Genomic DNA, 27,033 nt, shown 5'->3' with positions numbered 1-27,033 from the left:
TTAAAACACCATTAAAATCAGTTAATAATTAAAACAAAAATTATAAAAGCATAAAACAATGATTAACAATTAAAAACATCGTAAAACAGCAATTAAATCATCAGAACAATTTAAAAACAAGTTTTAAAAAGCTGAGAAAGCCTGGTTGAAGAGATGTGTTTTCAGAAGTTTTTTAAAAGTTGCCAGAGATGGGGAGGCTCGTATCCCAGCAGGGAGCGCATTTCACAATCTCTGGGCAGCAGCCGAGAAGGCCTGTCTCTGTGTAGCCACCAAATGAGTTGGCGGTAACTGGAGACGGACCTCCTCAAGTGACCTCAATGGGCGGTGTGGGTCATAGTGAAAAAGATGCTCTCTTAAATACCCAGGGCCTAAGCCGTTTAGGGCTTTATAAGTTATAACTAGCACTTTGTATTTTGCCCGGAAACCTATTGGCAACCAGTGTAGCTCCATCAACAGAGGAATAATGTGGTCTCTCCAAGATGACCTAGAGACCAACCTGGCTGCCGCATTCTGAACCAACTAAAGTTTCCGAACTACATACAAAGGCAGCCCCACTTAGAGCGCATTACAGAAGTCAAGTCTGGAGATTAACAACAAATGTACCACTGTTTTGAGATCATTGATCTCAAGAAACGGGTGCAGCTGGCGTATCAACTGAAGCTGATAGAAAGCACCCCTGGCTATCGCCTCAACCTGAGAAACCAAGGAGAGACGTTGATCCAGAAGTACTCCCAGACTGCAAACCTGTTCTTTTTGGGGAAGTGTGACCCTGTCTAGAACAGGTAGATCAAAATCATCTCTAGAGTTCTGACCCCGCACAATAAGTACCTCCGTCTTATCTGGATTCAGCTTCAGTTTATTCTACCTCATCCAGCCCATTACTGCTTCCAGGCAGGTGTTTAGGGAGGATATGCCATCACCTGAAGAAGCTAACATGGAGAAGTAGATCTGAGTGTCATCAGCATACTGGTAACACCCAGCTCCAAATCCCCTGATGATTTCTCCCAGCGGTTTCATGTAGATGTTAAAAAGCAATGGAGAACATATGGAGCCTTGAGGGACACCATACTTAAGCTCAGATTTTGAAGAGCAACAATCTCCAATCGACACCATCTGGAATCTGTCTGAAAGGTAGGAGCGGAACCACTGTAAAACAGTGCCTCCCACCCCCAACACCCTCAGATGTTCCAGAAGGGTACTATGGTCGATAGTATCGAAAGCCGCCGAGAGATCCAAGAGGACCAACAAAGTCACACTACCTCTGTCAATTCCCAATTGGAGATCATCCATCAGGCCGACCAAGGCAGTCTCCACCCCATAGCCCGCCCGAAAACCAGTTTGAAATGGGTCTAGATAATGAGTTGTCAGTGACTGACAAGTAGAGACACCGTGGGGTCCTTGAAAGTGTCGACTCAGTGCATGGCAGCTGTGAAAAAGCTAAATTCCATGCTAGACATCATTAGGAAGGGGACTGAAAATAAAACTGCTAGTATTATGATGCCTTTATACAAATCTATGGTGCGGCCACATTTGGAAGACTGTGTACAGTTCTGGTCACCATATCTTTAAAAGGATGTTGCAGAACTGGAAAAGAGCTAAAGATGATCAGAGGCCTGGAGCACCTTTCTTATGAGTTAAGGCAAAAAAAATTGATACTTCTTAGTTTAGAAAAACAACAACAACTAAGGGAAGACACGACAGAGGTTTACAAAATTTTGCTTCATTTGGAGAATGTGGAAAGGGAGACCTTCTTCCTTTCTCACAACACATCTTGAAACTGATTGCCAGGAAATTTAAGACCAACAAAAAGAAATATCTTTTCACGCAGCATATAATTAATCTATGGAATTCTCTGCCATGGGATGTGGTGATGGGAGAAAGGGAGGATGAGTGTTCCAGGACCAGGAGACCTGGGTGCCCCACCAAGGCTTCCCTTCACCCACCAGGGTGCCCCTTGCCACCCCACTCAATTGTCACGGTTCTCTCCTGTGCTGAGGTGGTATTGTTGCTCCCTCCTCCTTGCCTCCTCTGAATTCCCTCTCTCTATTATGCTTCTCCACACTCTACCATGGCAACCAGGTGTGCTGGCCATGCTCTTTCCTCCTTCATCTTCCTGGCCGGTGGTGGCCTCTCCAGCCCATGATGCACTTGTCTCGCACTGGATGTTTGTAGAAGAAGCATCTTGCCAGTGAGAAGTAAGAGCTTCAGGCTGAAGTGAGTGAGGGAGCTTCTGCCCGGTTCTTCCCAACTGGCCCAAAAGATGCAGCGGGGAGGAGTGTGGCCAGCGTGCCAGTGTGTCTGGCCTCCATGGTGTGGGGAAGCATGGCACGTGGGAGGGATGTGGTGGAGAAAAGGTGGCAGCGTAGTGGGAAGACCACCACTGGGCCACCTCCAAGTTTGCTATGCCCCTGTAGGGGACCTCTATGATTTGGCTAAAACAGAGGAGAGTCAGGGGGTGGTGACTGTGGATTTAGGGGCCCCTTAGCCTCCATAATTTGAACTCTGCCCTCACCAGAACATAGGGAGCTGTCTTATATTGAGTCAGACCATTGGTCCATCTAGCTCAGTATTGTCCACACTGACTGACAGTAGCTCTCCAAGGTTACAGTCTCTCCCAGCCCTACTTGGAGATGCCAAGCAGTGAATGTGAGACTTTTTGCAGGCAAGCATGCAAATGCTCTTCCACTGAGCTAAGGACCCACTCCCTAAATTGACCTTCTTACAATCCTCATATGTAGTCTCCCCTATCCAAATGCAAAACAAGGGACACTATTTAACAAAGGGGACAACTGATGCTCACCATTGCAAGACCAGCTCTACTCATTTTTCCTCTTTCTTCTCTCATCTTCAGAGAGATGTGCCAGTACTAAAGTCTAAATGCTCTGCCTAAGGGCCACCTTTTCTCATACCTGGTTTCACAGAAGTAACTCCCTCTCCAATGCTCTCCACGACGCCAGCTGATTCATGGCCCATAACCAATGGAAAAGGTGCAGCAAGTGCACCAGTGAGCACATGGTCATCTGAGCGACAGATCCCAACAGCCAAAATCTGCATGAAATGAAACATTTCAGGATAGTAACCATCCCCAGAGGGATTAGCATGATAGTGAGGCTATTCTGACAATCAGCCGAAATTGGACTAGGGGAGCCTAGCCCGATTTTGGCTGACCGTGTGAGCCACCGGGCTCACAGGCAAGCCCGGTGGCTCCCAGGCAGTTAACCCACCTAAGTACCCCTCCCCTTAAACCAGGTTTGTGGAGTGAGCGCTCTGCAAACCTGGTTTTCAAAATCGTAAGTAGCCGTGGCGTGTTTCCACGCCGCAGCTACTCATGAGTAGACCCCCGGAGGGGAGGCAAAAAGTCCTGGGGTCTCTCCAGTATGCCCTGTGTGCTTGCATTTCCAGGGGCTGCACGGGCCCCAAACTCCCCAGCCCCACTGGCTCCGATACGGAGCCGGCAATTGTGTGGGTGGCCAATATGGCCACCCAGGGCTCCCGCCCTGCTCAACTGCAGGGAGAGTGGGCTTAGCCCGCTCTACTGGCAAACCCAGCCAAAGTGAGTCTCACGGATCATGAGACCCGCCTCAGTGTGTCGCAGCAAAAACAACAAAGGTTTGTGCAGCTTAATTAAGGTTTGTGCACCTTAAAGAATAACATATTCATTGTAGCTTGCACAGACTACAGTCTTCATCAGATGCCTGAAGAGGTACCCTCCATCAGCAAGTATATAGAGATATATACATGGATATAGGACAAATAAAAGAATGCCAACAGTGGGCCCAAAGGACCATAAAATGCAGGAGTATAATCAAAGACCACTCATCACAACATCAATTGGGGAGGTGCATGTGGAGTTCTAATCCATATTTCAGGGGAAGTATACAACTCTAAAATGGAATTTAGGTCAATTACCTTGATTTGATTAACAGTCATCCCATTCAAATGACCATGCCTACCCAGGTCAGAGGCTGCACCCAGGTATGTATGGTCGTGTGAATGGGATAACTACATTTCCCCTGTGAAATATAAATGCTTTTACGTATATTTAAATAGTTTCAATAAGCTTTGTTTACCTTAATGCGAACTTCATGGGCCTTTGGTGGAGCAACTTCAATTTGTTCAATGCTCGGGGGCTTCTTAATCTCCCAGGCAACAGCAGCTTTGCATTTAATGACCTGTAAGAAGAGCAGCAGGGGTCAAGTAACACAGGGGTATGTCCCTGTGGGCAAGTAACATTTTTTGGGTGAGGCAGTCCCTTTTGCAGACATAGTTGCAAAGTTGCGTAAATATATTTGTTGCATTTTCAGTACTTGTGGTTGGGTGACTAATTCTTCAATCCAGCTCTACGTTTGCAGCAAATAGTATGTTTGGGGGCAAATAGTTCCTTTGGGGGGCGGGATTTCAATGGCAAACCACTATGGGGACAAATGATTTATTGCCTTCCACCCATGTCATAGTCCCTAATCAGATCACAGGCACCAATTTTATCTATTTTTATCTATTGATAATTCAATAGATAGATATTGCAAATTATCAATTGATAATTCAGGAAATCATCATGTAGAACATCTCACGACACCTGCTGCTGACATTATGACATTCAGCTTCATCTTCGCCTAGGAGCTTTCCCAGACAGCAGGCTTTACCTCAGGTTTTCTGCAAGTCTTTACTGTGAGTTTGAAGTTGCCCCCAAAACGACACCAAAAGTGGAATTTTTTAATTCCAGATATAAATGGGGCTACACTCTAACATGTGATGAAAAACCCAAATTGTGTGTGAAGTGCTCCCTGATTGCTCACAAGGACTTCGGAATAAATTTGTCGGATATGTGAATGCCCACCTCTCCATTCCAGAGGAGATGCGAAATGTAAGCTGGTGTGAAAAACGTCCTGGCTGACTCAGTAGGCTGAGAGCATTTTAAAGAATCAGTCAGACAAGTTGCAGCTTGATTTTTTATCTTTGCCTCTCTGAAGGATTTCTCGTCAAGGGGATTATTTTTTTCAGAACTGGGCATGAAAATAAGCCGTGTTATCCCATTTAAGAGTTCATCGGAAGCTTTCTCTGTGGCAGAAAGAAAAACCACATAGCTTTTACTTTCATTGTGCAAATTAGTAGTAAGTAATTGGAGTCTTATTCAAATCATCAAGGGGTGGGGTTCATCCCAAATACTAGTTTGAATTAAATTAGTTTAAATTTGTCTGAAATCCTACTTTAAATTATTTTTTGAATAAATTTAAATTGTCTAAAGGAACAATCCAGGCTACCTGCCCCCCCCCCCTGGAATTAGGGAAAAGTGTCCCTGCGTGCCAGGAGAGAGGAAGAACATGCAGTGTCATGGTATGTGCACATCCTTATTGTATGAAGTCAAGCCATGGGTGCAGCATCATCTGAACAGTTTCCCTATAATACTTCTCAAAGCAGGGTGCACCCAAACAACATCATCCTATGTTTACTTAAACATCCTATGTTTACTTAAATATAGGAGGCTGCTGTTTGGGTGCCCCCTGCTGACCTTACATGCAGAGACAAAACTCTAATGGACTTGCACAGACATTTACCATCAGCTTTCAGTCACTGGTGCCTTCATGCCATATGACATTATTCACTTGAAGGTGGTTCTTATATTACAGGCTGGATATCCCTGATAAAATCTTGCTACTTTTTTTTTTTTTTGCCAGATACCCTCTAATACATCTTGCTAATCAATTCAGCTAATATCACTTGAGCAGGAACCTCTACATTAGCATCAAAAAGTCACTTTAGATCAGAACTGGCAATAGACTACAACTACAAACGTGTGAAATCATGGCTTTTTACCTAAGCTGATTGTTTCTATTAGGGATGTGCATGAACCTGTTCGGAGGCCCTTTTATGGGCCTCTGAACAGGTTCGAACACCAGGGGGGTTCGAAGTTCAACGCCAGGGGGTGCCACTTTAAGGGTGGGAGAGGGTGCACTTACCCCTCCCGCCGCTTTCCCCCCGCCGACGCTCGTTGCCAGTAAAAACATTCGGAGCAGCAACGTACCTCCCTGCCGCCGATTTCCCCTCCTCGGCTGGAAGTGGCCAGAAGTACCAGGTGCGCATGCACACATCATGTGCACACGTGCCTGTCTGATGTGCACGCACGTGCATGCAATGGGTGCATGTGCACCCGGTACTTCTGGCCACTTCCGGCTGAGGAGGGGGAAGGGGCGGCAGGGTGGTACGCTGCCGCCCCGAAGGTTTTTACCGGCAACGAGCACTGGCGGGGGGAAAGCAGTGGGAGGGGTAAGTGCACCCTCCTCCACCCTTAAAGCGGCACCCCCGATGGAATCGAACTGCCCCACCGCGGTTCCATGCACATCCCTAGTTTCTATTTCTGCTGCTTTGTGTATTTTATAGTTGTATTGTGTTTATACTGGGAGGGCCAAGTTCATGCCAGTGCAGTGCAGGGAGATTGCTCCAACCAACCACCAGTACAAACACCATTCTAATCGCTCATGTGTCAACCAATAAGATTCTGGACAAAGTTCGAAGTGCTGGTTCTTATCTTTAAAGCTTTAAAGCTTAGGTCCAGGTTACTTGAGAGAGTAGCTTTCTTGACAAGATCCCCACCACTCATTGAGATCATCAGGAGGGGTCTGTCTTTGGGTGCCACTGGTTCATTTGGTGGTGACCTGGGATAGGACCTTCTCTGTTGTCACCCCTAGGTTGTGAAATGCACTCCCTGTGGATATGAGGGGATTATCTTCCTTGGAGGCCTTCTGGGAAGCCTTAAAGACTCATCTTTTTAGCCTGGCTTTTAATAAAATCTGGTTTTAGTTTTAGTTTTAATCTGCTTTTAAATGGTTTTGATTTAGATTAGTGTAAATCACCCTGAGCAGTGATGGGCAAAATACTCAGAAAAAGTATTTTAAATACAAAATACATGAGAAAATGTATTTTAGATACAAAATATAAAATAGTTGGTAAACAACCAATAAAAATACAAAATAATATTTTAAAATACATCTTAAAATATGAAATACAATGCCTGAAAAAAGGAAACAATTTGCACAAAATGCACAAGCAAGATACCTTTCTTCCTATCTGGTGTTATATTAGTGGCTCTTAGGTCTCAAATTGCAGTTCAGAGAACAAAAGCTTGCATCATGTTGAAGTCTGCATATTCCCAGGAGCCATGCAGCCTGGTCTCAACTAACAAAGCTAAACTAACACCAAAATAGGGTGTTGGAAACAGCAACCTCAAGAGTCCCTCCCTTCAGCTAATCTGAGGTTAACTATCCCCTCTTGAAGATAGGCAAAACAATCAAAAGCTTAATGTTTCTCCCTCAAGGTAGAGTTTTCTGAATAATAGGAACAAGATTATTGACAAACAAGCGAGAGATAATAAATCCACAAAAGTGGTGAGTGTGGGCCGAGGCCAAAAAATGGCTTTTGGAATTGAGGGAGGTTCTGATATGAAACTGGAATGTGTTCTTAAGCCAAAGGGAGGCCCATTCTGACACATCTCCCACTGCACTCTGCCACCTGTTCCAGTGGGGAAAGTGTTCTGCTGCTGGACACTGCTGAAAATAGGACAACACACACACACCCGCCGCTGCATCCCCAAATACCTAACAAACAGGGTAGCTGCTGGCTGGGAATCAGACTTTGATTCCCAGCCTGCTAGCCCAGAGCCCAAATTATTGGCAAAGAGTTTTTAAGAAGATAAAACAATTATTTCCCTCTTGCCCTCCTAACTGCACTTTGCTGATTGCTGTACTGTAGACCAGAGGACAACGTACAGGCAAATCTCAATTGATCCACATGTCTGCAAACCCTCCCACCTTCCAAGGGGGTAGTAGGGGTGGAATTTGCATCCTAATGTGGGTGTTCACTGATCACTGGAAGACATTAGCCTAGTCATTTCAAACTGGTCAAGCCAGTTATCACTTGTTTTTCTCCTTGTTATGCTACTTCTAACCAGAGAATCGAATCCTAGAGTGAAAGGGTGTGCCTCCTAAGAACTTGCTTACTGAGTTGCTACAAAGGCAACACAGGACTGACTGGGTTGTTCATCTGACTGATGAACTTGAGCATACAAGCTTGCTGATGCTAATGGGCTGCCTGCTTGCAATAAAAAGGCAGCTCCTGAAACAACAACAACAATAATAATCAAAGCAGTGATTGGCTGATATAATTTGGTTTTGGCAATGTATTTTAAAAATACAAGATACCTGAACAAATGCATTTTAGATACAAAATCCTGTTCTGAAAAGTATTTTAGATGCAAAATGCAAAATACAAAAGTATTGAAAATGTGTATTTTAAAATACATGTATTTTAGATCCTGCCCATCTCTGGCCCTGAGCCACTTTAGGAAGGGTGGGATCTAAATCGAATGAATGAATGAATGAGACTGCTGAGGTGAAGAGAAGGCAAAGAAAAAAAGGGGGAGCACGGGTAAACAGGCAAGAAATATGAAAAGCAACCCATGCAAAAACACCAAGGCACTGAAAACCTGAGCACAACGTAGAAGGCAAAGAAGTGTAATGGCAATAAATCACAGACACCCCTGTGATAAGTACAATAAATACAATAATGAGGGCAGTATACGCTCCATACAATATAACAAGTACAATAAGCCACAGTCACTAAAGTTCGTCGTGCACAGGGGTGGGGGGTGCTGTGTGGAAATGTGGTAAGAAACCTGAAGCAGGAGAACGTGCCTGCTTAGACATGCTGAGTTACGGCAATCACAGGCATGATGTTGAGGTGCCACCTTTCAGGACAAGGCTTTTCCAGATTGTAGATTTTTGGACTTCTGATGAAGATTCTTACGAAACAGATTATTACCTAGGATGCCTGTCAGCTCTACTCTCAAGGTCACTGTGCTTGGACTGTGACTCCAGCGTTCTCTTCAAGATTCTCATGCTTCAGAGTCCAGCTTCATTTGCCAGATTTTTGTGCTCAGCCTTTAGGCGAAGAGTTGCTGGGGTGTAGTGCTACACTTTGTTTGGTTTCTTACCACATTTCCACACAGCAGCACCACCCCTGTGCACGACGAACTTTAGTGACTGTGGCTTATTGTACTTGTTATATTGTATGGAGCGTATACTGCCCTCATTATTGTATTTATTATACTTATCAGAGGGGTGCCTGTGATTTATTGCCATTACACTTCTTTGCCTTCTACGTTGTGCTCAGGTTTTCAGTGCCTTGGTGTTTTTGCATGGGTTGCTTTTCATATTTCTTGAGGTGAAGAGAAGGACAGGTTGGCACCTGTTAGATCTCACTTGTTTCCATCCCAGCAAGAACCCTAGCAGGAGAAGACTGGATGTAAATGCCTGTTAACAATTCACCTCTCTTATCCATCCACTCCCCCTTTCTTATTTTTCTTGTCTTTGGCTTATAAGCCTGAGGGCAGGGCCTCTGTCTTATTTTTCAATTATCTACAGTATTTATCAGTACTACACTTTGAACTGATGTAAGCCGATGTCAAGTGTTTCCTCCCACCTGCCGTGAAAAGTAGAATTAAGATGTGTACTGTAATAAATAAATAAATACAAATTATTATTACACCCCCTGAATCAAGCCTCAGTGTGGTGTGGTGTGATTGTTCCCACCTCTCCCGTATGTCTTCCTATGTTACCAGAGCAGTGTGGAATGGAGCCACAGGTGAGCAGCTATCATGCCACAACCATAATGAGAGCAATGTCCAACAGAACTCCTGACATCAGCATTGCCAAGTGACTGGGATGGTGGAAGCAGACCTGGATTCAAGATTGGACCTCGGCTATAGGCTTTCTGAGTGGTCTTGGACAAAACACTATGTTTCAGCTCCAGTGCTCAGATTAAGTTAAAAGTATATGTTTCCCTTACAGATTGCTCTGAGGATAATTAAGAGGCCATCGCTGCACATGCAGCAGATCCCAGGTTCAACCTCTGGCAACTCCAGGGAGGGCTAGGAAAGGCTTTCGGTCTGACGCCCTAGAGAGCCACAGTCAGGTACCACTGACCCAGATGGGCCAATGGGATGACTCAAGTGAAAGGAAGCTCATATTCAAGAGAAACACAATAGACCACTTTGCATGTCAAATGTGCTATATTTGTTGTTGTGATTTTAAACCAGAGTTCATGCGGCTCCATTTTTGAGATGTTCCAGTCAGCACTAGGCACTCAGCCTGGCCAGGAATGCCTCTCCCAGCTTTTGCAAGCAGGGAGAAGCCTTCTCGGCCACACCGCAAATGTGACACCGACCAGATTTTACTTACAAATGGGGCACACAGCCCCTTTTGCTAACATAGCCACGCCCTCTGTGTCTCACAGGTGCAGGGGGTTGGGATGGATTGGGCTGCAGGTGGCAGGCTGAAGAGGTGCTGCTGGAGGTGTTTTCAAATAAGATGGACATGAATGCCAGGAAAGGTTTTCCATAAGAATTAGATCTGCCGTCCCAAACAAAACAAAATTCCAGTTCTAGTGCCATGAGTAAAAGCCGCCTATTCCAATGTAAACTATGCTTTTGTGTGCACAAAACTGCAACTTGGCAGGACATTCGAAAATAGTGAAGCAATCTCCACACCACTAAATAATTATTTAAGGTATTTTTTTTACTGGCAAGATGTGAAGCTGCTGAGGTCTGCTTTTTTTAAAAAAGTGTTGACAATCTTAACTTGAGGAATCCAGAATCAAGCAGCACATCGCCACCCTGAAGATTATGGGTATCCTTCTAGTTAAGCATGAAAATGTCCATTTGTATTTATCACATTCCTTAGAGGCTGAATTCTGGAAAATGGACAAAAGATGATTTTATTAAAATAGCCAATATTTGCACAATGACTCGCTTTAACATATTTTGAAAGACGCTAATGCTTTTTCTTAGTGTATGCATGCATCTAGGTGAAAAAGAAAAGGGCAGCTCCAGGTGTATGATCTTGCTCCACAGTCCTATACTATCCTATACAAGGATAAGAGGCAAGCAGTACATAATGCATTGCTTTTGTGAGGGTTAAGTACTCTGTGTAAGAGTTAAATACGGACACAATCCAGCCAAACTTAAGCATTATTGTCTGATTGATTTCAGTGCTTAAGGACTGATTTCAGCTTTTCAGCTGAAATCAGTGGGCATTAACATTGGCTGGATCATGCCCTGCTTTTATTTTAACCTGTAAGAGCCTTTAAAATGTCCTTTTGCTGTGCGAATTTTCTAAACCAAAAGTGGTTTCATCACTATTCTGCACTCAGACGTTTGCTGGGATATCGTACTTCCTTCCCCCCTTCCAAACCGGGGGTCACTTCCTGGCTTCTGCAATATTCTCTGTGTATGCTGTTTCTCCAGCTTCTGTGTTTTGCCTTTCATAAAGGTTTTATGACAAAACCCAGCCATGATGGAGTCGGTCATTCTCAGGCCCAATGAGTTTTAAAAATCATGTTGATAATCATACACATTTGTATTAAATCCCCATTCTTGAAACAATATACAATCCAAAGCAATAACAAACCCAAACAGAACAAAATTCAAATTACTTTGGGAATCATTTGTTCCATAACAAAGAGTGTGTTGACATTAATTTTACTATGAACACCCGTGAAGAATCAGTTTTCAGCTATCTACTTACTTTGCCTGCAGTGCTCATGGTGCTTCTTTCTCCGAGTTGCAGTCCTGTTGCTCTCAGTTCAGTTTGCTTCAGGAAATCAATAGCCTGCTTAATCTCTTTGTTAGTCAGTAATGTTGGTTGCTTTCTGGTTCCCCTGCAAGATATAATTGCATGAGTCTGTCCTTGGGCTTTTAATAGTCAAAACCCACTCATTCCCATGCCCCGCCCCTGATGCCAGAAAGAAGATACACAAAACCTCACCACTCCTCTACTGAATCTTCAGTATCCAATCTGGGAGTCGAACCTTTAAGAGGAAGAAATTCTCTTCATCTTCAATCAAAGCCCTCCTTGGAAAATGTGATTACACTGCCTATACCCTCATTTATTGATGAAACCTTAATACCATCACAGAAGGACTTCACAAATGTGGGTACATCTAGGGTGAAACTGAGAACAAATTTAACTAATGGTTCCCCAGACTATATTCCAGCTACTATCGCCTCCTGCTGCCTCCTTACTTCAGAGATAGCCGTTGTAATTTTTTAATGGCCTTCATCCATTTCTGGAAAGTTTGACTCTGTTAAAGCACTGCTGGAGAAGGCTATAATCAGGAAGCCAAAAGTCCTTTGACGCTCCCCTAGGGCTCAGGACATCTTGAATAATGGGGACTGGTCTTCTACGGCAAATGCTGCTTGCACTCTTTCTCAGAGCAGCTGCTCTAACTGCCATAAGGTTGTCAATGGTAAAGTCAACAGAGTTCTACAACCTTGTCATATTAGTCTTACAGTTATCCAAAACAGACTTAATTCTGGCCAACTGAATAATAAACAGTCTCTGAGTCATCTGCTGCATTGTGAAATACCCAGTGTAGTTCTAGTTTTTTATGAGTGTTTACCAAGCACTCACGCTGAATTGAGACTTTTGTTTCGTTTTTTAGACATCTTTCATTCCATGAATGCTACTATATGCAGGCTATCTTACCTTCGAGAGTTCAAGATTTTCTCACAGAGATGGTTCAGTAATTCCATTGTACAACCTCTGTTAGCTTTTAAAAATCTTTGACATTGCTTGTCAAAGTCCTCCAGTTGTTCTGCAAGGCAAGCCTCCCACCAGAAGGCAGCTGAATTAGTCAGCTGCTAAGGTCAAACCTTACAGTCTAATTTAGATAAGGAAGGCACAGCCTGAAAGAACGATTCACACAGTGTCTTAATTGCCTCTTTTGATTCATTCCACAGCAATTTAATGGAGGAACTTTCCGAGAGAGTCAGAGAGCTTCAAAAGAGCTTCAAAATCCAGTGGTTTCTGTATGTGATAACTCTATCATGAATCAGCCTTTGGAACTTCTTCTGCTGAAAACAATGTACAAACAACCTATAATAACAGCAACGATGTACCTCTGTCTGGACATTTCAATGCAGATAGTATTTGTGCTTTTTTATCTTCACGCTTAAATTGAGATGGTCCAGATTCTGTTCAAGAGCATTACTCAGCCAATTTGGATCTGGCCTTGATGAACCAAGGACGTACAGTATATTGATCAAAATGTGTGCAAATCTAAGCAGCCTTCCTTCACTCTATTTCCATGGGCATCTGGAAGGGGAGGCAAGACAAGGCATTCCCTCCCCCACTGAGCCCTGACCAGGGTTGCCAACTGTCCTGAATTAAGAGGAATGTCCCTCATTTCAGGGAGGAAATGTTCGTCCCATTCAGGACTGCATTTCTCCCACATTTTGGTGGCTGGGGGCAGGCAGAGGCAGACTGGCAGCCAGCCAGTGGGAAGAAGCAGCAGCAGCCTGCCTTACATCTCTGCCTCCTTCCCAGTTTAAAAAAAAAGGCAAAAAATCTGCCTCACTGATTGGCTGCTGATTGGCTTAGCAGCCAATCAGGCAGCTAGATCTTCTGCGCTGGTTTTTGATTGGGAGGTGGAGAAGAGGAGGGCTGGCTGGGAAGGGAGTGGAGGAGGGAATGGCATGGGGAGTCCCAGGCTCCAGCACCGGAGAGGATAGGGAATATGTTAGTCCTCCTGGAGCAGGTCAGTGCTGGGAGGATCTATTGGGAGGGGGTTGCAGCCTGCACCACTACAAGCCTGCACACAGCAAACACCCTTGGTCCCTGACACCTGAAAGGAAGAGTAGGAGGGGTCAGCCAGAGCAATGGGGTTCTTGCCTTAGAGGCACCCTATCTCTTTTGCAGTCTCCTGCTGTTCTGCCTTGGTCCCCATTCTCCTGGATCTTTAAAAACCCAGAAGGCTGGGCACAAAAGAGTTGGGGGAGGATGCCATTATCAGAGCGATGGGGCTCTCCATTTAGGGCGAGAGCTCATGCAGATGCCTCCTCTGAAGGATGCTCTAGTCCCTCCTAGGGATGTGCACGGAACCGGACAGTGGTGGCTCGAGGGGGTGGGGAGGTCTCACTTTAAGTGTGGGGGAGGGTGCACTTAACCCTCCCCCTACTTTCCCCCAGCCAGTGCTCGATGTCGGTAAAATCCTTCAGGGTGGTAGTGTACCTCCCTAACACCTCTTCCCCCTCTTCGGCCAGAAGTGGATGGAAGTACCGGGCAGGCATGCACACATCACGTGTGCACTTGCGCATATCAGATGGGCACACACGATCATGACTGGCACAAGCGCATGCATGACATGCGCACATGCACCCGGTACTTCCAGCCACTTCTGGCTGAAAAGGGGGAAGGGGCAGCGGGGAGGTACACTGCCGCCCCAAAGGCTTTTAACGACACTGAGTGCTGGTGGGGGGAAAGCAGGGGAGGGGTAAGTGCACCCCCCCCACCCTTAAAGTGAGACCCCCCACCTTCAAACTTGGAAACCCCCTGCCAGTGTCCAAAAACCTGTTCAGAGGCCTGTAAAAGGCCCTAGTCCCTCCCATCTGTTGTGCAGGGGAGTCCTTTTCGATGGGGCCACAACACCCCCCACCTCATGGCTGAAGGTGAGGGCAACCTCTGTTCAGTGAAACTACTGCTAGCTTCATTGAACTTTTGGATCTCTGAAGATTCATACTTTTCATGTTTTCTTCCCCGGCCGCATTTCCATTTTCTTTCTTCTTCTTATTTCCCTTTTTACCTTAGTGAATTTGCTCTTTTGTGTTTTTCAGTTCTTCCTGGCTCATGCCCTTCTTTATATTGTAATTTCCCCCTCTCCACCACTTTGTCTCCCCACCATCCCCCCACTGATTTTCTTCCATTGTCATTTGCTCTCCCTTTCCCTATCCCTTCAGTATCTTCTTCCTTCACATAGTTTCCTTTCCCTTCCCCTCTGCCTTTCTTCTTTGGGTTTGTGTTGCCTTATTTTCCCAGTTTCCCGCCTCCCTTTCACTTCCCAACTTGCCCTTAATTTCTTTTCTTATGTGCACATTTTTCTTGCCTTTTCCCCTTCTCCCCTCTCCACCTTCTTTTCTCTTTGCCAAAGAAAAGAGACTCTTATATTTTATACTTTGTGAGTTTCGTGGCTGAATGGATATCTAAATTTGAGTCTCTTATGCAACTGCAGCATTCTGCAGCATTGTGTGCAGCATTCTGATGGCTACACAACCTGGCCTTTGAACTGTTGCATTGTGGGCTGTGTATTTAAAGCCACTCCTGTAATTTGTTGAATCCCAAATTAACATCAAATAGTAGTCACAATCTTCTTTTAGCTGATCTGGATGTTTAGAGTAGACCCACTGAAATAAATTACAGTGCGATCCTATGTGTGTCTGCTCGGAAGTAAGTCCCATTGAATTCAATGGGGCTTACTCCCAGATAAGTAGTGGATATAGGATTGCAGGCTGCCAGCCTTTGTTACGACTAACTTAAATCCAGTTATTTCAATGGGTCTGCTCTAAACCGGATTAACATTGAATACAACCTGTTCATTGTTGTGATTTGATTTCTGTTTACATGCTCTGTATGTGTATATTTTGTCCCTCTCCTGGAAAAAAAGTCCTGCGGACACCCATGCTCCCCCACCCCAGCTTGTGACAGTAGGAGAGAGGGCGTGCTCTCAGGTCTTGCCTGTGGGCTTCTGAGAGGCATCTGGTGGGCCACAGTGTAAAACAGGATGCTGGACTAGATAGGCCTTGGATCTGATCCAGCAGGGCTGATCTTATGTTCCTATGATCTGAGTCCCTAGGTTGGCTATAATCACCCACCTTCATATGAAAGTAGTTCTCCCCACATAGCAGTTTCATTTTCAAGTATGTGAATTGCCCACAAAGCAATTTCCCAATTCTGAGTACACCACAGCTTAATTTCTAAGTACACCACAAGTTTTACACAAGCATCAATATGCTAAGGTGCTTTTTCAGGTAAAGAATACATGGACTTCTATTCAAAGTAGCATCCCATTAACAAATATAATGCATAAACCCCGCGGACAGGGCCACTGCCAGGCTCAGCCACCATGATGGGCCACTCCTGTGGAGGTTGCTGTGGCTGCTCCTGTGGTGTGCCCAGCAGTTTCACCATGTACTTCATGATTTACATGCAAATAGTCAAGTGGACCATCCTTGTGCGGATGGCTGAGATTGGCAAGCTGGCATGTGTGACAGCTTCACATGTGGGGCCAGATCAACCCTGGAAGTATCATCCACATTGGCCTAGTTGGTATTCTCTCACTGTCATGCTCTCTTCTCAACATTTTGCCACACTCCCTCATGTCTGAGGACCAAACTAGAAGTGACATCAGAGATCTGCAAGCAGAGCTCCTCATACGTTGTTCTTTAGCACGGGTAAAAGAGGACACTTGTTTCACATTTCAGACACTATGCATAGTCGTGGCCATGTATAGATTCCCCCACCAACGTTTTCTTCTTTACCTCATGCGCAGGTTCACAAACTTGGGTCCGCAGATGAGCTCCCATCATCCCCAGTCACAAGGCCTCCTAAGCATCCACCAAGGTCTCCTACAAGAGATGGTGCATGGAAGGGAAAGGGGTACTTTACCTCTCCAATGCTATTTTCCTCTCCAAAGTTTCCTCTCCACTAGTTTAGTTCTCCACTAGTTTCCTCTCCACTAGGCTACCCCACCACCTCAAAACAAATACTCGTATCTTTCCTCCATGGCACTTTCCAGGCTAGCTGCTCATCAGCAACAAAATGCCTCCATCCAGGCAAGTCACGTTTGAAATGTAAACAGCAGAGGGAGCAGTCTCACGGAAACTAACAACCTGAAAAAGCAGCAACCTTTTTACACCGGATATACGATGTCCTAGCTCTATATCACAGCAATTAAATTCGAAACAAGGAACTGGAAATGTGAATGGCACCCTGCTGTCCATGTAGGGACTGTGGTGTCACAACACAGGAAGTGTGGAAGCACACTTCTGAGATACAACATGAACCCGTTGCAGGGTCTAGTCTGGAAAGCGCCCATGAGACTAAAAACTAGCTTGGTGAAGGGGTTGTTTGATAGTAGAAATCTGGGGAGGGGGAGAGTTAAGAGATGCCCTTCTTCCCTGCAATTATCACTCTCGGACTGTTGGAGTCTGGGAGGCTATTTTAGATGAATACATAAAAACAGCCTGTGATTGAGTAGTTTGTGCATCAGATTTAGAAGACAATTCTTCACATTGTAGTTGCAAGGATGACTATGTTAAAATTATAGATCATTGTCAATATAACTTGAAATGTTGTATTGACTTTTTTTAAAGTTCTCTCCTACAAAGCTAAATCCCATACATCACAGTTGCTTTTATTAATTTTCAAGAGGTCATTATAGTTTGGACCTATGAGATGATAAAGTACACAGTGGATTTCAACCATGTTTAGAGATGTCCTGTTCCACAATATGTAATATATTGCTCAGGTGAAGACAAGATGGCATTGGCCACTCTCTTGTGAAGACCTGTTGAGTTTTCCCTCCCTGTCAGGGATTTTGCAGTAGTAGGACGCTGCGAATACTGAAACATTAGAAGACATTTGTAGTTGGGGGTGATGAGCTCTGCTCTATTTATCAAGACAGAACAGCTAGTTTTTCAGAAGATTGATCAACTCTGTACAAATGGCAAGCAAACAGACAAACAAGAATGGGGATAACCTAGCCAAAACTGGATTGTTTATACATTATTTCAGTGAGTAAAATAAGCATCTATTCTTCCTATGGAAATAAATGGGATCTAACATTGCATAACTTTTTCCTGAATAATGGCTAATGCAATCCATACATGTGTTCACATATTGAAAAACCTCACTGAAAGTGCCTTTTTTTTAGGATGCTGGTGGAAGAAGGTCAGCATCACACAGCATCACACAGGTGGTGCCAGACCTGCCTGTACAACTGAGGGGCTCTGGCACACATGGTGACACTTCTGAGCCAGAGGGCAATACCAGAATGGCTGACTCTTGCACGATCAGTGCACTTTCCATTGGGAAGCGTGTGTGCGATGTGCAGTCATGCAAAATTCAACATTATGAAGAGGTGCTCCCTCTTGTGCAGCAGCATTGTTGCATGTGCTAGAGCCCCTCAGTGGTGTGGCTGGGTCTGGGCCCCACTTGCATTATGCTGCAGGCATGCAGCCCAGTTTCTCTGCATTTGACCACTAATGTCCTAGAAGCAAAAGCTCCCTTCACATTTTCCTCATCAAATCTGGTGGTTGATTATGATGCAATCATCCTACTACAGTAATAGGCCAAGGGGCATGATCCAGTCACTGCTCATATCTTCCCAGTCTCTTTCCACATGTGCTGCACATGGAAGTTCCTTGCTGCTAAACCTCCTTCCCATTAGCAACCTTCTGCAAATGGACAACTGTTCTCACAATACAGCTGCATCTGCTTAACAGCACATATAAGGGACCAATGTGATTGGCCCCAAAGTGTCTTTTTTAAAAAAAGTTCTAGAGCCATCAGTACTGTGGGGAAATTTAACTGCGATTAGTGATTTCTGCTGAGCAATACCTGTTTCTAATGCCTGTGATTGTTGTTACCGTTTGAAGGGAAGCCATGTTAGTTTAACCATGAAGAGTAAATTATCTACTAGCTTTGGACAGAAAGCAGCAAAGTAATCTTTTCAGATTGGAAAAAGAATGATCAAATTGAGTTCAGGAACAAGGTAGCTGGCATACTGAGCAGCCTAAAAGGCAATGGTTCTTCATATCAGAGTATTTGCTATCTGATAGTCCAACTGATGAAATGGCACATTTTAATCGGTGAGGAAAGCTTTGATTGAGCAATCTATTAACTTGTGCAACTGAAAATTGCATTGCCATCCAGCTAAGCTAGAAGCAACTGAGGCCAAGGACAATAATGAAAGATAATAAAGCAGAGTGCATAGTTAATGGTATATGAGTAATTACAGAGCAAAAAAGAGGGATATCTGAACCAGTGTAAAAAGATCAAGTGCTGATAGGCTTATAAAGCTGGTTACAGAAACAATTGCATTATAGCAATAGCACTTACATTTATATACCGCTTTATAGCCGGAGCTCTCTAAGCAGTTTACAATGATTTAGCATATTGCCCCCAACATTCTGGGTACTCATTTTACCGACCTCGGAAGGATGGAAGGCTGAGCCAACCTTGAGCCCCTGGTCAGGATCGAACTTGTAACCTTCTGGTTACAGGGCAGCAGTTTTACCACTACACCACCAGGGGCTCAAGGTTATAACAAGAATATTATAATATTATAACAAGAATATGTGTGAAGTTAAATTACTTGACTAACAAGCCAGAGGTTGCTGGTTCGAATGCCCGCTGGTATGTGACACCTATATTAGTCAGCAGCAATATAGGAAGATGCTTAAAGGCATCATCTCATACTGCACGGGAGATGGCAATGGTAAACCCCTCCTGTATTCTACCAAAGAAAACCACATGGTTCTGTGGTCGCCAGGAGTTGACACCTACTTGACGGCACACTTTACTTTTACTTTAATCTAAACTAATAAAGTATGTACCATGACACCTGTTGTCCCTCTTAAACTGTAGGTGTTAGAGCTCCTACGAGTTGCCAAACTTCCCCTACCTCACTTTTTTGCTTTGCTTAACACCCAGCTTGATTACGGCCGGCCCACCAGTGAGGCCCCATGAGGCAGTGCCTTCGTTGGCAGTTTGGTGCAGGTGGTAGACTGGCACCCAACTCCACTTGACCGGCCACTTCACCAAGTGGTAATTTGAGTGGCAGGAATTGTGAATCCACACTTCCTGTTGTGCAGTTCCCCACCCCATCTTTTCAAAATGGTTGAGATCCCTGGGAAGACCCTGAACCGTGGCAGCTGCTTTCCCCGCCCCCGCCGCCACCACTAGTGTGAAGAAATGAGAATGTGATGGAGTAACTGGTGTGAGCAGCTCTTGGGAGGGGAGATCAGAAGGAGAAATTAATACATAGGGCTGGGGCAGGGAAGATCAGGGGTTTGGGGTCAAAGAAATTAATCTGTAGGGCTTGCAGGATGGGGTTGGAACTGTGCAGGGAGGAGACAGGATACATCTGTGCACATTGTGAGGCTCACATAGCAAGGTCAGAACTGTGGAGTGAGGAGATAGGAGATGGGTGTGTGTGAGTGAAATTGGTGCTCTTCACAGGATTGGGGGTGGTAGCTCAAAAGGTACCAGTGGGGTTGGGTCTGGTTAAGAGATCTGGAGAACCTGGAAGATTGCTGCTCAAGACTTTGTGTCATTTTGGTTGGTCCCAATAAAGATATTACCCAGTGGTGGTTTTTCTGAATGGACCAACATAGGCACCTACAATTTCTAAGAAGCACAAGTCCAGTTCTATTTATACATGTAATCACAGGGTCACAGGAAACTGAATACAAAACTGTATGGGTTAATGCACCCAGAATCAAGGTGAAGTCATTGCTCTGTACAAAACTGATTAAACATTCTTGGCCACTCTTTTGCTCCTCTAAACTAGTTGTCCTGCTTTCTTCTGGAAGGAAGGTAGAAGTATAACTAAAAATAAAAGGATAAGTCTTACCTTTTTCCTGTCTAGAGCAATTCAAATGCTTCACTGATTTTATCAAAGGGCAAAGTGTGAGTAATTAATGGATCCAGAGTGAACTTTGAACTGGGCATTGAAACAACAATGGCATGGTGGGGCGGGGGGGGGAGGAAAATGCTGGTTAAAGGTCTGGCATTCCTGCAAATTCATAGTCTGAACTGACCCTTGCACAGGCATTACACAATGAGGTGGCACTGGATACTGCAGCAGATCTACTGGGGAAAGTAACAGGATATAAAGGTACTGGAGGAGAAGTGGAATGGTGACAACGCAAGTTTGGAAGCTGGGTCTGTGCTGGAAACAATGTCCATAGTGACCAGCCCTACCGTGAGCAACATTGACCTGTGTGTTGTTGCCTGACTCTGTTTCACATGTACCCCTGATCTTGTGGACTTCCTGGTTTAGACCTCTGGCAGTGTTTGTGACTCTCCGATCGTCTGTCCTCTGGTGTTGACTACTGGCTATGTCTGGCTTTCCGTTCCTGTCTGTCGGCTCTCCTTTCCACTCCAAAAAGAGTGGTTTTTGCAGCTGCTTGGCAGTTGGCCAAGGCAGGTCATTACAACTGGCTCCTCAAATCATCTGATCCCTGCTGGGCTGAAACTGCAAATACACCCACTGGCCACCTGCAATGGTGATGCTGTAGAGCAGCAGGGATTAGGACAGCCATTCCCTCTGCTTACAAGCTGTCTGGTGTTACAACCCATGCTAACTTGGCAAAGAGGCACCTTTTAACATGATTCTCTTTATTTAGCAGGGGGAGAATTGTTAGAGGTTGTTGATTTTTACCCACAATAGGTAAAACAGCAGAGCACTAAGGAATGAGCACACACTCCAGTTACAGAGTAGGTAGCAGAGGATGGTTTGGATATTGCAGCTATTTAGAGAAAACACATGGAGATCCTTGTGTGACTAAACACTAAACATTTATTGGTTAAATACACTTAGACAGGAAAGACCTATATCTAATCTAAAGGACTACATAGTGGATAGGTAAGGAGAGAGAGAGATGTTTCCATCTGCTCTCTAGGAGGAAAGGAAGGATTGTGACTCAGCACAGGAAGTGCTGCAGAGTCAGTTCAGGGGTCATAGAGTAGGGACAGATAGGGAGACCCTGACTCACTGTCTCTACTCCCAATGCCCCTAGTGGTCATTAGGACAGTTGGTGCAAAAGGTCGATGCACTGGAAGTTCATCTCCAACAAGAATAACTGGCCCTATCCACCCCCAGCACAGTACTTCCAGTGACTGATGCTGGTGTCTATCTTATGTTTCTTTTTAGATTGTGAGCCCTTTGGGGACAGGGAGCCATCTTATTTTTATTCATTATTTCTCTGTGTAAACCGCCCTGAGCCATTTTTGCAAGGGCGGTATAGAAATTGAATGAATGAATGAATATATATATATATATATATATATATATATATATATATATATATAAAAATACAGGGAGTAAGACTGAAAACTGGTGTGTGATAGTGGTTAGAGTGGCATGTTACCACCCTGAGCCGTTTTTGGAGGGGCGGTATATAAATCAAATGAATAAATAAATAAATGTTAGGACCAGGAAGTCCCAGATTCAAATCATCATTTGGTCACAAAGCTTATTGGACTGCACACACTCATCAGTGTAGCCTACCTTACAGGATTATTTTGAGGTCAAATGGGTAGGGAAAGATCCTTGTAAGCCACCTTGACTTCTTTGGAGGAAAGGTGGGATACAAATATAACTAAGAATAATGTGCTTAGTCTAAAACTGCCGGCACTTTCTCAAATACCCCAAGGCTTAACAATCATGAGGTTCATGAATGCAGAGGACAATGGGTCCTCCCCATCCTCAGCACGGCATTTACACAAATACGTAAATGTAATATCTAATTAAAAGCCAGAGTGAACAAATGTGTCTTGATTGTCTTTTTAAAAGAGATGAGGAGGCTCTTATTTCAGCAGGAAGTGTGTTCCAAAGCCTCAAGGCAGCCATGGAGAAGGCTTGTCCTCTAGTTGCCACCAGACAAGCCGATGGCAACTGCAGATGAACCTCTCCTGATGATCTCAATGGGCAGTGTGGTTCATAGCCAAAAAGATGTTCTCTTAAATTTGTTCTGCTTCTGGAGAAGATAGCCCTTTGTGTAGTTGTATTTGCACCCCGTGCACACAACCTTCCATCTGCCCGGGACCCCAGCAAAAGTTACTGCTGTTGGTGCACACCTGTGCAGCAGATAACACTTTTCCTGTGCCATATTCCTATGCTGTAGGACAATGGCATGGGTTGTTCTGCCTGCAAGGGGCATTGTTGTGTTGGGTACAAAAGCACTAAGGAATTTTTGTGGAGTGCCGCAATGGATTTGAGGGGGCCCTCTCCCCACACACACACACACAATCTGAGGGAGACACACAGTCCCCCTTGACAGAATCAGAAAGACAGGGAAAGCTGAAAGTTTGTTTCTCTTTAAATTCTTGGAACATGACACTGTTGCCAGGCAGAATGGAGGAGAGAGAGGAGAGAGAGAAGAACGGCAGGAGCATGGCACTGTGGCTGAGATGTGGCCATCAAGGAGCTGAAGTGTGCATAGAGCAACTACATCCCTGGGTGTGTCTGCACCATCTCCTCTATGATAGCGGCTCCAAAATGGGCATAAAACCACGGTTATGGCGGCATCTGAGTTTGGACGTAACACTTCCAAAGCCAAACCAGAAGTCTCAGTGGCAAAACTTTGTGCAAACCAAAGGTTAAAATTGGAGTTTGGCAATCTCCCATTCACTACAATGGTAGAAATGCTGGTCAGTGCAACTAGTGTCCTCCCCAGGGGCACCCCTGCTTCCATGTCCACAGCAGCATGGCTGCAAGAACCTCCACGCCTCATTAGAACCGAACATCACGCCAGCCATTGGATTCATTCTCTGACTTCTCTAGTTCATACAAGTAGAAATCAGTGAGCCCTTTCTCACGACCGAGTGAGCGGGCTTGAGGGTGGTTGGCAGGGAAGGCAGGAGAAGCTCCCCCACAGACAATCCATGGGGAGTTGGTGGGTGTGCAAATCATGGGCCCAGAGAGTCCGCAGCTGCCACGGGCAGCGCAGAAGCGCAGGAATCTGGATTCATCATCCCAGCCCCCAGAAATTCCATAATGCACCATGAGAGTGTGCAGAGTGAGGATCCCCCCAGTGACAGGCCATCAGTGTTTTCAGTGCTGGCTGAAAGCATCCTGTGCTGACACGCAGTCAATTAAATGGGGTAAATGTAGCATTTGCTCCCTTGACCTCGTTTAACAGCCCAGCTTCTTAGCCAGATCTGCCGCTGAGGCCCCGCCGGGAGCCGTGCTGTTCTCATGGGCAGCCGAGCCCAACTTAGCTGCCCTAGTCCGGTCTTGCCTGCTCGTGAGAACAGCCTCAGTGTCAGTCTGTGTGTGCACACGTGATATTTTCTGTGTCCATTCCCCCTTCGTTCTTTTCCCACACGTACTTATTGACCGATGCAACATTCACAGGAGCACACAGCTCACACAGGCCATGCATCCACATGCCACTCTCATACATATACAAAATATACAACATTAACATACATATTCTCTAACTGTTGGCCAATGTTGCAATAGTCTCATTTACTCCCCTCTCAGCAGGATCTCTTTGCACCAACGGCACACAGTTTCACCTGCCTCTAGTTCTTGTATGCTGACACTTAAACATTTGGAAGTGCTTGAAGGTTTACAAAGTTCCATAAGATCTCACCAGCTGAGTCAATGGCGAGGAAGTTTTTCATTATATATTTATTATTTATTTGTTTATTTATTAGAGACAATTAATATACCGCCCACTCCGAAGACTCTGGGCAGTGCAGAGTCCTCATTCCAATATAACTTAAGCTAGAGGGCTTACAGCAATGGAGGTTTCAAAAATTGCAACCTGCATTTTCCTCCTCTCTCTCTCTCTCACCAGTTCCATTATGTCTGTTCAAATCTCTATGTTCTGTACTTTAATCTGCTACCTTGTTTATCGCTCTATGTTTATAACTGCCCTAAAAGATCATCCAGTGCCAGTTTTGACTTCGGAAATGTATCTCACACGGGTTGTTTGGTTTGGTTTTTAACAGTCTTTGGGGCTATTCTGACGATCACAAAAATTGGGCTACTCTCACGAGTAGACCCCCGACTGGGAGGCGAAAAGCCACCTCCCAGCTCTGGGGGTCTCCCCAGTATGCCCTGCACGCTTGCGCAGGGCATACTGGGGCTTCCGGCCCCCGAGATCCCCAGACCCCGCCGGCTCCATCACAGAGCCAGCTACCATGTGGGCGGCCAGACTGCCTGCCCGGTCGTGAGCGGGGAGAGCGGGCTTAGCCCGCTCTTCCTGCTCTCCGCCCCAAACCGGGTCTCACGGATCGTCCAGACTAGACCCAGTCTAGTCTCTTCTATTGGGTAAGGTAAGGTAAAGTTGTGTTGTCTGGTATGTGTCGACTCCTGGTGACCACAGAGCCCTGTGGTTGTCTTTGGTAGAATACATGAAGGATTTACCATTGCCATCTCCCACACAGTGTCAGATGATGCCTTTCAGCATCTTCCTATATCGCTGCTGCCTGATATAGGAGTTTCCCATCGTCTGGGAAACATACCAGTGGGGATTCGAACCGGCAACCTCTTGCTCCCTAGGCAAGTTACTTCGTTGCACCATTAGATGGCCCTTCTATTGGGTACTGGGTATTCAGGGCCAAACTTCACATTATGTAAAACACATGCTTGGCGATTGTGTGCTTACCCAGCAACAGCAGCCATGGGATGGTGGACCCAAATTGGAATTACAGCATGGAGGAAGGGGAGAGTCAGCTCCTTGCCCCTGACCTCATCCTTATGCCCCCTCCCTGCACCTTGCCCACTGGGAGGAGAGAGCGAGCGCCCCACCAATGAAACCTCAGCCAGCTCTTCGCATAGGCTGCCAGCTCCAATTCATTTAGAGGCAGCTGAATGAATGCACTTTGTGCATGGGCCTGAGCCCTCCAGAATACATGGCTGGTGGCACTTTCCAATTTATATAAATGGAGGGACCAGATTTTCACACACAGACTGAGGTCTTCTATTGAAACTCGGGGGGGGGGTTCTTATAGATGTAGGGATCACTGTGCATAAATCAGTAGCAGTCTCTGGATCAGAGTGGCAGTTTGTGTCATCAGAATACAAATAGATAAAGCTATAGTCCTCTTCAAACATAACCCCTCATGTGGTGGGGAGCAAGATCGTGCTTTCTGACCCTCCTCCCTGTCACTGACATACCTGGTGGCCGCACTGCCAATTCCCACTTGTGAGGAGTGGTGGGGGTTGGTCTTTTCCTCATAAAACCAAGCATGAGGCCTCTAGGAGGCACGATTGGTGGCCTGAGGGAGCAGGGCCAGAAAGTTCAGTCCTTGTTTTCTGGTAGCAAGCATGAATTTTCCCTTTGCTAAGCAGGATCTACCCTGGTGAATGGACATTTGAACGGACAACTACATGTGAGCATTGTAAGATGTTCCCCTTGGGGGATGGAGCTGCTCTGAGAAGAGCACCTACATGTTTGCATGCAGAAGGTTCCCAGTTCCCTCCCTGGCAAATCCAAGATAGGGCTGAGAGAGACTCCTGCCTGCAACCTTGGAGAAGCCACTGCCAGTCTGTGTAGACAATACTGAGCTAGGTGGACCAATGGTCTGACTCAGTAGAAGGCGGCTTCCTATGTTGTTATGTTCCACCCTCCACCTTGTGCCTAACAGACACGTGGGGAAGAGGGAATTGAGAAGAGGGAATGTCTTTCCTATATAATCAGTCCAATACCAACATATTTGGTTTTTTATTATTTGTTGTTGTTGTTGTAATTAATTAGATGTCACTCTTTGGGCCCTGAATGCAAACAGAAACAAATGACTGCTCTAAAAAGAAAACCAAGACATTCAGGGTGATGTCAACATTTGAGAACTGTGTTTTCAGAAACTCTTGTTTCTTCATTGGGAAGCGGAGAGATATAACTGTGTAGGACAAGTAGGAAAAGAAGGCATATCTGTAGCTGGATTTGGCCTTCCTCCATCAACAGACACTGAAATGATGTGCAGCATTTGTAATGCTACACCCCACGGCTGTGGCAGACTTGGCAGCGAACCCTAACATTGTTAGGAATGGGTGCTAGTGCAAGAAGGGCTTCTGCTGTTTCCACCATTCACATATGAGAACTGTGTTTTCAGGCACTCTTATTTCTTTATTTGGAAGCAAAGAGATATCACTAAGTAAGTACAAAAGAGGGCATTTCTGTAGCTAGATCTGGCCTGCTTCCATGAACGGACGCAGAAATGATGTGCAGCATTTGTAATGCTGCGCCCCACGGCTCTTGCAAACTTGGAAGTGAACCCTAACATGGTTAAGGATGGACGGTAGTGCAAAAAGTGCTTCCACAGTTTTCACCATTCACAAACATTCACTGGGGAAGTGCCATTCTTACCGGCATCAGGGCTATGTTCTGAGTCTGCAGCAGCCCTGGGGCACATTGTTATGAAGCCATAAGACTGCACTTCATATTAATCTTCATTAGCAGGCCAGTTCAGA

The 27,033-nt window shown here is 45.3% G+C and overlaps 1 protein-coding gene across 2 annotated transcripts in view; it reads right to left on the bottom strand.

The window, feature by feature from the left end:
- The window catches only part of LOC128327898 (alcohol dehydrogenase 1A-like), a 28,834-nt gene extending 12,451 nt beyond the window's left edge, over positions 1–16,383 (bottom strand). Inside the window, exons 1-4 of one of the 2 annotated variants that reach the window (XM_053257218.1) lie at positions 16,364–16,383; positions 11,577–11,709; positions 4,071–4,172; positions 2,910–3,048 (exon numbers count right to left, since the gene is read on the bottom strand). In XM_053257218.1, the coding sequence (XP_053113193.1) occupies positions 2,910–3,048; positions 4,071–4,172; positions 11,577–11,709; positions 16,364–16,368 (379 nt within the window). In that variant the 5' untranslated portion in view covers positions 16,369–16,383. Of the gene's footprint in view, positions 1–2,909; positions 3,049–4,070; positions 4,173–11,576; positions 11,710–11,816; positions 12,390–16,363 lie in introns of those variants that run through there. The other variant, XM_053257219.1, reaches the window with a different exon arrangement.
- Positions 16,384–27,033: the final 10,650 nt, after the last annotated feature.

This window comes from Hemicordylus capensis, chromosome 5 (genome assembly GCF_027244095.1).
Source record: "Hemicordylus capensis ecotype Gifberg chromosome 5, rHemCap1.1.pri, whole genome shotgun sequence".
NCBI lineage: Eukaryota > Metazoa > Chordata > Lepidosauria > Squamata > Cordylidae > Hemicordylus > Hemicordylus capensis.
This window is presented reverse-complemented; position numbering and strand designations above follow the sequence as displayed.